General features: G+C 54.7%; 1 protein-coding gene across 1 annotated transcript in view; it reads right to left on the bottom strand.

Moving 5' to 3' along the window:
* Window positions 1–2,987: 2,987 nt before the first annotated feature.
* srrt (serrate RNA effector molecule homolog (Arabidopsis)) overlaps window positions 2,988–12,906 on the bottom strand; it is a gene marked incomplete at its 3' end in the record, with an annotated part of 40,561 nt that continues 30,642 nt past the window's right edge. Inside the window, exons 11-14 of the mRNA XM_078207893.1 lie at window positions 11,592–11,785; window positions 9,110–9,275; window positions 8,195–8,284; window positions 2,988–3,122 (exon numbers count right to left, since the gene is read on the bottom strand). Coding sequence (XP_078064019.1) covers window positions 2,988–3,122; window positions 8,195–8,284; window positions 9,110–9,275; window positions 11,592–11,785 — 585 coding nt within the window. The remainder of the gene's footprint in view (window positions 3,123–8,194; window positions 8,285–9,109; window positions 9,276–11,591; window positions 11,786–12,906) is intronic.

The raw sequence follows: 12,906 nt of genomic DNA, 5'->3' as shown, positions 1-12,906 counted from the left end.
GGACATCCTGCACACATTTAACATCAGATAGAGCCAGTCAGCGAGGGTCGGGCACGGTGGCACAGTGGGTTCGCACTGCTGCCTCACAGCGCCAGGGACCCGGGTTCAATCCCAGCGGCACGGTGGCACAGTGGGTTGGCACTGCTGCCTCACAGCGCCAGGGACCCGGGTTCAATCCCAGCGGCACGGTGGCACAGTGGGTTAGCGCTGCTGCCTCACAGCGCCAGGGACCCGGGTTCAATCCCAGCGGCACGGTGGCACAGTGGGTTAGCGCTGCTGCCTCACAGCGCCAGGGACCCGGGTTCAATCCCAGCGGCACGGTGGCACAGTGGGTTAGCGCTGCTGCCTCACAGCGCCAGGGACCCGGGTTCAATCCCAGCGGCACGGTGGCACAGTGGGTTAGCGCTGCTGCCTCACAGCGCCGGGGACCCGGGTTCAATCCCAGCGGCACGGTGGCACAGTGGGTTAGCGCTGCTGCCTCACAGCGCCAGGGACCCGGGTTCAATCCCAGCGGCACGGTGGCACAGTGGGTTAGCGCTGCTGCCTCACAGCGCCAGGGACCCGGGTTCAATCCCAGCGGCACGCTGGCACAGTGGGTTAACGCTGCTGCCTCACAGCGCCAGGGACCCGGGTTCCATTCCGGCCTCGGGTCACTGTCTGTGCGGAGTCTGCGCGTTCCCCCCGTGTCTGCGTGGGTTTCCTCCGGGTGCTCCGGTTTCCTCCCACAGTCTGAAAGACGTGCTGGTTAGGGTGCATTGGGCCGTGCTAAATTCTCCCTCAGTGTTACCCGAACAGGCGCCGGAGTGTGGGCGACTAGGGGGATTTTCACAGTAACTTCATTGCAGTGTTAATGTAACCCTTACTTGTGACACTAATAAATAAACTTTGAACTCATCGCACTCAGTAAAGCCCAGACACTGGGTCCCACTGTCACATTTCTAATTACTCTTTCACTGGACGCGGGCGTCACTGGGCTGGGCCAGCATTTATTGCCCATCCCTAGTTGCCCTTGGAGGGCAGTGCAGAGTCACCCACATTGCTGTGGCTCTGGAGTCACATGTAGGCCAGACCGGGTAAGGACGGCAGATTTCCTTCCCTAAAGGTTCACTGGTGAACCAGATGGGTTTTTCCGACAATTTGATGACAGAAGCAAAACACAACAGATGCTGGAGATCTGAAATAAAGACAGAAAGTGCCGGAAAACCTCTGCCAGTCTGGTGGCATGGGCGCAGCGAGAAAAGTTAAAGTTTATTTATTAGTGTCACAAGTAAGGCTTACATTAACACCGCAATGAAGTTACTGTGAAAATCTCCCTAGTCGCCACACTCCGGCGCCTGTTCGGGTAACACTGAGGGAGAATTTAGCACGGCCCAATGCACCCTAACCAGCACGTCTTTCAGACTGTGGGAGGAAACCGGAGCACCCGGAGGAAACCCACGCAGACACGGGGAGAACGCGCAGACTCCACACAGACAGTGACCCGAGGCCGGGAATCGAACCCGGGACCCTGGTGCTGTGAGGAAGCAGTGCTAACCCACTGTGCCACCGTGCCGCTGGGATTGAACCCGGGTCCCTGGCGCTGTGAGGCAGCAGCACTAACCCACTGTGCCACCGTGCCGCTGGGATTGAACCCGGGTCCCTGGCGCTGTGAGGAAGCAGTGCTAACCCACTGTGCCACCGTGCCGCTGGGATTGAACCCGGGTCCCTGGCGCTGTGAGGAAGCAGTGCTAACCCACTGTGCCACCGTACCCCGGTTTCCTCCCACAGATAGGTCAGAGGGAAGAGTGGCAGGACAGGCGACATAGAACACAAGACAAAGGGAGACAAAGGTTCTTTACGCAGAGAGTGGTTGGGGTGTGGAATGGACTGCCTGCAGTGATAGTGGAGTCAGACACTTATGAAACATTTAAGCGGTTATTGGATAGGCACATGGAGCACACCAGGATGATAGGGAGTGGGATAGCTTGATCTTGGTTTCAGATAAAGCTCGGCACAACATCGTGGGCCGAAGGGCCTGTTCTGTGCTGTACTGTTCTATGTTCTATGAGTGGTGACGATATTGAAGACATGGTCCAGAGTAGATGCAAATAGCAGAATAAAAGGTCAGCACTGTCTGAGAGCGGAATAGCAGAATGTGTTAATAACAGAATAAAGGTCAGCACCGTCTGAGAGCGGAATAGCAGAATGTGTTAATAGCAGAATAAAGATCAGCGCAGTCTGAGAGTGGAATAGCAGAATGTGTTAATAACAGAATAAAGGTCAGCACCGTCTGAGAGCGGAATAGCAGAATGTGTTAATAGCAGAATAAAGGTCAGGGCAGTCTGAGAGTGAAATAGCAGAATGTGTTAATACACAGGAAGTGGGAATGGGGAAAGGAATATAGGGCGGGGTTCTCCAGCCAAGCTTGCCTCAAAACCAGAGAACCCCGCCCAAAGTCAGTGGACCTTTGCGTGGTGTGTCCCCCCGCCCCCCTACGATTCCCATGGCGGGTGCGACGGGAGAATTCCGGCCATAATCTTTGTGATAAAACGATATACAAAGATGTGGGGAAGCTGGAGAAAGGAGCAGGTTGGAGGTCACAGACAGATAACATCGGACATCGACAGCGTGCATCTACACGATGCCGTGAAATGGCCCCTTTGCAAGAGTTGCAAGTCAAACACAATGTGAGGAGATTGGGGGCAGGTAGCCAGAAACCAGGTCAAAGAGGTAGATCCCATAGAGTGTCTGGGGAGGTGGAGGGGTTTAGGGAGGGAATTCCAGAGCTTAGGACCCCTCCCCAGGCAGTTGAAGGCACGGCTGCCAATGGTAGAGTGATGGGAATCGGGGGGGGTGTGCGAGAGATTAGACTCAGAGGAGTGCAGAGATCTCCAAGGAATGTCGAGCACGGGGAGTGGTTACATAGATAACGAGGGGCACAGCAATGGAGGGAGCGGACAACAGGAGGAGAATTTCAATGGCCTGGTGGTGACAGACTGCAAGCTAACATAGCCCACCAAACACACCAGAGAGACACACCAATACAAACCTGTTCCTTGGCTTGCCTGGGTAGCCTCCCTGTCCTCGATACGCATCGTAGGCGCCACGTCCTCCATACTGAGGAGGAGGATAGGCTGGACCTGCTGTAGATAAATCACAGGCACAGTCAACAAGGCCCAGTCCACTGCCAACCCCCAGCACAGAGCCAGCTATCCCATCCACTACTAAAGACAAATTAAATTCATTTCACTGTCCCCCATCAAACACTCCCAGGACAGGTACAGCACGGGGTTAGATACAGAGTAAAGCTCCCTCTACACTGTCCCCCATCAAACACTCCCGGGACAGGTACAGCACGCGGTTAGATACAGAGTAAAGCTCCCTCTACACTGTCCCCCATCAAACACTCCCAGGACAGGTACAGCACGGGGTTAGATACAGAGTAAAGCTCCCTCTACACTGTCCCCCATCAAACACTCCCAGGACAGGTACAGCACGGGGTTAGATACAGAGTAAAGCTCCCTCTACACTGTCCCCCATCAAACACTCCCAGGACAGGTACAGCACGGGGTTAGATACAGAGTAAAGCTCCCTCTACACTGTCCCCCATCAAACACTCCCAGGACAGGTACAGCACGGGGTTAGATACAGAGTAAAGCTCCCTCTACACTGTCCCCCATCAAACACTCCCAGGACAGGTACAGCACGGGGTTAGATACAGAGTAAAGCTCCCTCTACACTGTCCCCCATCAAACACTCCCAGGACAGGTACAGCACGGGGTTAGATACAGAGTAAAGCTCCCTCTGCACTGTCCCCATCAAACACTCCCAGGACAGGTACAGCACGGGGTTAGATACAGAGTAAAGCTCCCTCTACACTGTCCCCCAACAAACACTCCCAGGACAGGTACAGCACGGGGTTAGATACAGAGTAAAGCTCCCTCTACACTGTCCCCATCAAACACTCCCAGGACAGGTACAGCATGGGGTTAGATACAGAGTAAAGCTCCCTCTACACTGTCCCCCATCAAACACTCCCAGGACAGGTACAGCACGGGGTTAGATACAGAGTAAAGCTCCCTCTACACTGTCCCCATCAAACACTCCCAGGACAGGTACAGCACGGGGTTAGATACAGAGTAAAGCTCCCTCTACACTGTCCCCCATCAAACACTCCCAGGACAGGTACAGCACTGGGTTAGATACAGAGTAAAGCTCCCTCTACACTGTCCCCCATCAAACACTCCCAGGACAGGTACAGCACGGGGTTAGATACAGAGTAAAGCTCCCTCTACACTGTCCCCCATCAAACACCCACAGGACAGGTACAGCACGGGGTTAGATACAGAGTAAAGCTCCCTCTACACTGTCCCCATCAAACACTCCCAGGACAGGTACAGCAAGGGGTTAGATAAATAAAGCTTTCCTGATCGTGTGTTTAAATGCTGGTTGGATATTTGCTGCTTTCTTGTGTTGGTTCAGGATCGTAACAGGAACTGAATCAGGAAAACTGGGTTAAGATAGGGATGTGTCCTCTGGACTGCACAGTGCGATGTTAGCACTGAACACAGTTTTGGTCCCCGTATTTGGGGAAAGATGCAGTGACATTGGAGGCAGTTCAGAGGAGGGTCACTAGACTGATTCCTGAGACGAGGGGTTTGTCGGATGAAGAGAGATTGAACATTTTGGGCCGATACTCTCTGGAATTGAGAAGAATGAGGGGAGATCAAATTGAGGTTTACAAGATGATGAAAGGTGTGGATAAAGTGGACGTGGAGCGAATGCTTCCTCTTGTGGGACATTCTAGGACGAGAGGTCACAGTCTGAGGATAAGGGGCAGCAAATTTAAAACAGAGTTGGAGGAGAAACTACTTCTCCCAAAGGGTTGTGAATCTGTGGAATTCCCTACCCGGTGGGTGCTGGGACAGTGAGTACATTTAAGGAGGAGTGAGACAGATTTTTAATTGGGAATGGGGGTTGAAGGGTTACGGGGAGAAGGCAGGAGAATGGGGATGAGGAACATATCAGCCGTGGTCGAATGGCGGGGCGAACTCGATGGGCCGAACAGCCTCATTCTACTCCTATATCTTATGAACGCACTCCCTTCTCACTGGAGCTGTGAGTGAGATTGCCGATTTCTGCAAACATACGGCAAGGTTAATTCAGTTTCCTGTCCCACTCTCTTGGGGTCCAGGTCCATAGGACTCTAAAATCGGCCCCGCAGGTGGAGGAGGTGGTTAAGAAGGCGTATGGTGTGCTGGCCTTTATCAATCGAGGGATTGAGTTTAGGAGTCCGGGGATAATGATGCAGCTATATAAGACCCTCGCCAGACCCCACTTGGGAGAGAGAGAGAGAGAGAGAGAGGGAGGGAGAGAGAGGGAGAGGGAGAGGGAGAGAGAGAGAGAGAGGGAGACAGGGAGAGAGAGAGAGAGAGACAGAACTGTGCTCAGTTCTGGTCGCCTCATTACAGGAAGGATGTGGAAAAGATTGAAAGGGTGCAGAGGAGATTTACAAGGATGTTGCCTGGATTGAGTGGCACGCCTTATGAGGATAGGCTGAGGGAGCTCGGTCTTTTCTCCTTGGAGAGACGTAGGATGAGAGGAGACCTAATAGAGGTATATAAGATGTTGAGAGGCATAGATCGGGTGGACTCTCAGAGGCTTTTTCCCAGGGTGGAAATGGCTGCTACGAGAGGACACAGGTTTAAGGTGCTGGGGGGTAGGTACAGGGGAAATGTTAGGGGGAAGTTTTTCACACAGAGGGTGGTGGGCGAGTGGAATCGGCTGCCGTCAGTGGTGGTGGAGGCAAACTCAATAGGGTCTTTTAAGAGACTCCTGGATGAGTACATAGAGCTTAATAGGATGGAGGGTTATAGGTCGGCCTAGAAGGTAGGGATATGTTCGGCACAACTTGTGGGGCCGAAGGGCCTGTTTTGTGCTGTAGTTTTTCTATGTTTCTAAGCTGTGCCTTCAGTCTCTTGAATTCAGAAGGTTGAGGGGTGATCTGATAGAACTCTACAAAATATCTACAGGGAAGGGCAGGGTGGATGAGAATAAACCGTTTACACTGGTTGAAGGCTCTAGAACCAGGCTCACAAATCTAGAAATTCGGGCCTAGCTCTGTCGACGAGAAAAGGTTTGAAAAAAGGACTGCCAGGTTTGAGTGAAATCTGTGGTTCACAACGAGCCACACAGCATCAAAATAACTTCAGACAGCTTCACACTTCTCACTTCCGCTCGCTGGCATCTGGAGTAATCTTCAAATCAGTGACACAGACTGTCAAAAAACAAAGTGCCGCAAACAAGAGACTGCAAGGCCCCAGCCGTCACAGTGTGAAGGTCCACGGCTATCGGGGTGGGGGATACTCAGTGACATTCCTCTGCACCCAGCGCCTGTGGTTTGTGACCTGGGCTCAGAGCTCACACACAGGGACCGCCACGGGACCCACAGCGCGAACTGTCACGGCTTTTCCCACGCCAGTGTGAACAAAACAGGGGAGAGGCCACAAAACTAATCCATCATCGATCCCACTGGGGGAGTGGGGGAGAATGTGGGGCTCGCTCCCACTGGGGGAGTGGGGGAGAATGTGGGACTCGCTCCCACGGGGGGAGTGGGGAGAATGTGGGGCTCGATCCCACGGGGGAGTGGGGAGAATGTGGGGCTCGCTCCCACTGGGGGAGTGGGGGAGAATGTGGGACTCGCTCCCACGGGGGGAGCGGGGAGAATGTGGGACTCGCTCCCACGGGGAGTGGGGAGAATGTGGGGCTCGCTCCCACGGGGAGTGGGGAGAATGTGGGACTCGCTCCCACGGGGAGTGGGGAGAATGTGGGATTCGCTCCCACGGGGAGTGGGGAGAATGTGGGATTCGCTCCCACGGGGAGTGGGGGAGAGTGTGGGACTTGCTCCCACAGGGGAGTGGGGAGAATGTGGGACTCGCTCCCACGGGGAGTGGGGAGAATGTGGGATTCGCTCCCACGGGGTGTGGGGAGAATGTGGGACTCGCTCCCACGGGGAGTGGGGAGAATGTGGGACTCGCTCCCACGGGGGAGTGGGGAGAATGTGGGACTCGCTCCCACGGGGGAGAGTGGGGGAGAATGTGGGACTCACTCCCACGGAGGGGAGTGGGGAGAATGTGGGACTCGCTCCGATGGGGGGAGTGGGGGAGAGTGTGGGACTTGCTCCCACGGGGAGTGGGGAGAATGTGGGACTCGCTCCCACGGGGAGTGGGGAGAATGTGGGACTCGCTCCCACGGGGGAGTGGGGAGAATGTGGGACTTGCTCCCACGGGGAGTGGGGAGAATGTGGGACTCACTCCCACGGAGGGGAGTGGGGAGAATGTGGGACTCGTTCCCACGGGGGAGAGTGGGGGAGACTGTGGGACTCACTCCCACGGGGAGTGGGGGAGAATGTGGGACTCGTTCCCACGGGGAGTGGGGAGAATGTGGGACTCGCTCGCACGGGGGGAGTGGGGGAGAATGTGGGACTCACTCCCACGGGGAGTGGGGGAGAATGTGGGACTCGTTCCCACGGGGGGAGTGGGGGAGAATGTGGGACTCGCTCCCACGGGGAGTGGGGGAGAATGTGGGACTCGCTCCCACGGGGGGAGTGGGGAGAATGTGGGACTCGATCCCACAGGGAATGGGGAGAATGTGGGACTCGCTCCCACGGGGAGTGGGGGAGAATGTGGGACTCGATCCCACGGGGGGAGTGGGGAGAATGTGGGGCTCGCTCCCACGGGGGGAGTGGGGAGAATGTGGAACTCGATCCCACGGGGGAGGAGTGGGGAGAATGTGGGACCCGATCCCACGGGGGGGGGGAGTGGGGAGAATGTGGGGCTCGCTCCCACGGGGGGAGTGGGGAGAATGTGGGACTCGCTCCCACGGGGGGAGTGGGGAGAATGTGGGACTCGCTCCCACAGGGAGGGATCGAGGTGAATAGTATCGAGACATTTAGCGGGAAGCTGGATAAACACAAGAGAGAGAATGGACATGGGGGCGAGGCGGACATGGGGGCGAGATGGAGGCAAGAGGAGGGTCGTGTGGGGCAGAAGCACCAGCACAGAGTAGATGGGCCGAATGTCCTCTTGCTGAGCTGTGACTGTAATGGAAGCTGGCAGTACAGAGCTGCAGAGTAAGAGCAGTTACATATTCCACATCTACACATTACCCCATCGATTTACACAAAGATGAGAGAATTTGTTTTTGGAAATCTTACCTCCGAACCCCATGACGGGTGGGCGAGGCTGTCCAAAGCCCAGCAATCCCTGCGGGGAGTGGTGAGGGTATCCCATGGCTGGGGTCAAACCTGCAAAACAAAGAGAACTGCCCGTTTAACCCATGTCAGTGCAGCTACAGACCAACAGCAGACACAGCACCACACAGCACACCCCGGAGAGAGGCAGAATCACGGTAACTACTCCTCATGGCCACAACAGACAGTGGAGCTTTACCCTGTATCGAACCCCGTGCTGTCCCTGTCCTGGGAGTGTTTGATGGGGGACAGTGTAGAGGGAGCTTTACTCTGTATCTAACCCCGTGCTGTACCTGTCCTGGGAGTGTTTGATGGGGGACAGTGTAGAGGGAGCTTTACTCTGTATCTAACCCCGTGCTGTACCTGTCCTGGGAGTGTTTGATGGGGACAGTGTAGAGGGAGCTTTACTCTGTATCTAACCCCGTGCTGTACCTGTCCTGGGAGTGTTTGATGGGGACAGTGTAGAGGGAGCTTTACTCTGTATCTAACCCCGTGCTGTACCTGTCCTGGGAGTGTTTGATGGGGACAGTGTAGAGGGAGCTTTACTCTGTATCTAACCTCGTGCTGTACCTGTCCTGGGAGTGTTTGATGGGGACAGTGTAGAGGGAGCTTTACTCTGTATCTAACCCCGTGCTGTACCTGTCCTGGGAGTGTTTGATGGCGACAGTGTAGAGGGAGCTTTACTCTGTATCTAACCCCGTGCTGTACCTGTCCTGGGAGTGTTTGATGGGGGACAGTGTGGAGGGAGCTTTACTCTGTATCTAACCCCGTGCTGTCCCTGTCCTGGGAGTGTTTGATGCTATCATTTGACTGCTATACATGATGATCATGGCTGATCCTCGATCTCCCCCCATCCCCCTCGACACAGTGTAAACTCACCCATGGGTTGGGTTCCGGGTGCTGGGGGCTGATTGGGTTTAATCTCTGGAAGAGCCGGCCGCTTTGCGTCCATGAGGAAATGGTTGAAAAACGAGACCTCCTTTTTAACCTCCTCAATCTTCTCGCTGTGTTTGTTGAAGATGTGTTTCCGGACAAACTCTGGTCCCTGCAGCGGAACAGAACGGGTGAAACACCTCACACACAGCACAGCCCGGACACCATACACACCTCACACAGCCCGGACACCACACAGAGCTGGGAAAACACACACAGCCCGGACACACAGCCCGGACACACAGCCCGGACACACAGCCCGGACACACAGCCCGGACACACAGCCCGGACACACAGCCCGGACACACAGCCCGGACACACAGCCCGGACACACAGCCCGGACACACCCCCACACAAGCCGGATCAGACAGGCACAGACAGACAGGCACAGACAGACAGACAGGCACAGACAGACAGACAGGCACAGACAGACAGACAGGCACAGACAGACAGACAGACAGGCACAGACAGACAGACAGACAGACAGGCACAGACAGACAGGCACAGACAGACAGACAGGCACAGACAGACAGACAGGCACAGACAGACAGACAGGCAGGCACAGACAGACAGGCAGGCACAGACAGACAGGCAGGCACAGACAGACAGACAGGCAGGCAGACAGACAGGCAGGCAGGCAGACAGACAGGCAGGCAGGCAGACAGACAGGCAGGCAGGCAGACAGACAGGCAGGCAGACAGACAGGCAGGCAGACAGACAGACCACAGGCAGACAGACCACAGGCAGGCAGACAGACAGACCACAGGCAGACAGACAGACCACAGGCAGACAGACAGACCACAGGCAGACAGACAGACCACAGGCAGACAGACAGACCACAGGCAGACAGACAGACCACAGGCAGACAGACAGACCACAGACACACACACAGACCACAGACACACACACAGACCACAGACACACACACAGACCACAGACACACACACAGACCACAGACACACACAGACCACAGACACACACACAGACCACAGACACACACACAGACCACAGACACACACACAGACCACAGACACACACACAGACCACAGACACACACACAGACCACAGACACACACACAGACCACAGACACACACACAGACCACAGACACACACACAGACCACAGACACACACACAGACCACAGACACACACACAGACCACAGACACACACACAGACCACAGACACACACACAGACCACAGACACACACACAGACCACAGACACACACACAGACCACAGACACACACACAGACCACAGAGACACACACACAGACAGAGACACACACACAGACAGAGACACACACACAGACAGAGACACACACACACAGACAGAGACACACACACACAGACAGAGACACACACACACAGACAGAGACACACACACACAGACAGAGACACACACACACAGACAGAGACACACACACAGAGAGACACACACACACAGACAGAGACACACACACACAGACAGAGACACACACACACAGACAGAGAGACACACACAGACAGAGACACACACACAGACAGAGACACACACACAGACAGAGACACACACACAGACAGAGAGACACACACAGACAGAGAGACACACACAGACAGAGACACACACAGACAGAGACACACACAGACAGAGACACACACACACAGACAGAGACACACACACACAGACAGAGACACACACACACAGACAGAGACACACACACACAGACAGAGACACACACACAGACAGAGACACACACAGACAGAGACACACACACAGACAGAGACACACACAGACAGAGACACACACACACAGACAGAGACACACACACAGACAGAGACACACACACAGACAGAGACACACACAGACAGAGACACACACAGACAGAGACACACACAGACAGAGACACACACAGACAGAGACACACACAGACAGAGACACACACAGACAGAGACACACACAGACAGAGACACACACACGCACACACACCTGCGAAAACCAGCACACAGCCCAGATAAACACGCACACACACACACCGCACCCCCCCCGCACACAGACACACACACAGCCCGGACCACACACCCCGCGGACACAGACACACACACAGCCCGGACCACACACCCCCCCGGACACAGACACACACAGCCAGGACCACACACCCCGCGGACACAGACACACACACAGCCCGGACCACACAGACACACACGACAACCAACTCACAAAACAAATACAGGGCCACACGAGGGACTCGGGTACTGGGGGTGGGGGGACACGACACACGCGGACACTTGGGGGGGTGGCGTGGAAGGAACACAGGCAATCAGCTTTTCGGAGCCAGTGAACTGGAGTGGACGGTACAGACTGAACGAGTTGCAGTGAGATTATAAACTACATTTAAATGGCGCCTGTTTTCCAATCCGATTCCGATACCAGGCTGGGATGTTCACTCACCTTGAACTTCTTCCCACTCAGAGGACACAGCCACTTGTCCTTGGCAAGTTCCTGCGTGTTGGCCAGAATAAACTTCTCCACTTCCTGCTCAGGGTCCTTCTTGCCCATCTTTGCTGCGTCCTCTTCAGAAAGACATTCCCGCATGCTGAACAGAGGTGTAAGCTTCTCCTCAAACAACTTCTGCCACTCTGCAACTAAACACAAGCGCACGCCCGGGTATTACTGACCAATCTCTGTCACAAGGTCCAGTACCATCAACATCCTGGGGGTGACCATCACTGAATCCCCCCACTGTCAACATCCTGGGGGTTACCATCACTGAATCCCCCACTATCAACATCCTGGGGGTTACCATCACTGAATCCCCCCACTATCAACATCCTGGGGGTTACCATCACTGAATCCCCCCACTGCCAACATCCTGGGGGTTACCATCACTGAATCCCCCACTGTCAACATCCTGGGGGTCACCATCACTGAATCCCCCACTATCAACATCCTGGGGGTTACCATCACTGAATCCCCCACTATCAACATCCTGGGGGTTACCATCACTGAATCCCCCACTGTCAACATCCTGGGGGTCACCATCACTGAATCCCCCACTATCAACATCCTGGGGGTTACCATCACTGAATCCCCCACTATCAACATCCTGGGGGTTACCATCACTGAATCCCCCCACTGTCAACATCCTGGGGGTTACATAGAACATAGAACATAGAACATTACAGCGCAGAACAGGCCCTTCGGCCCACGATGTTGCACCGACCAGTTAAAAAAAAAACTGTGACCCTCCAACCTAAACCAATTTCTTTTCGTCCATGAACCTATCTACGGATCTCTTAAACGCCCCCAAACTAGGCGCATTTACTACTGATGCTGGCAGGGCATTCCAATCCCTCACCACCCTCTGGGTAAAGAACCTACCCCTGACATCGGTTCTATAACTACCCCCCCTCAATTTAAAGCCATGCCCCCTCGTGCTGGATTTCTCCATCAGAGGAAAAAGGCTATCACTATCCACCCTATCTAAACCTCTAATCATCTTATATGTTTCAATAAGATCCCCTCTTAGCCGCCGCCTTTCCAGCGAAAACAATCCCAAATCCCTCAGCCTCTCCTCATAGGATCTCCCCTCCATACCAGGCAACATCCTGGTAAACCTCCTCTGCACCCTCTCCAAAGCCTCCACATCCTTCCTGTAATGTGGGGACCAGAACTGCACACAGTACTCCAAGTGCGGCCGCACCAGAGTTGTGTACAGTTGCAACATAACGCTACGACTCCTAAATTCAATCCCCCTACCAATAAA

This window comes from Mustelus asterias, unplaced genomic scaffold (assembly GCF_964213995.1).
Source record: "Mustelus asterias unplaced genomic scaffold, sMusAst1.hap1.1 HAP1_SCAFFOLD_2853, whole genome shotgun sequence".
Taxonomy (NCBI): domain Eukaryota; kingdom Metazoa; phylum Chordata; class Chondrichthyes; order Carcharhiniformes; family Triakidae; genus Mustelus; species Mustelus asterias.
This window is presented reverse-complemented; position numbering and strand designations above follow the sequence as displayed.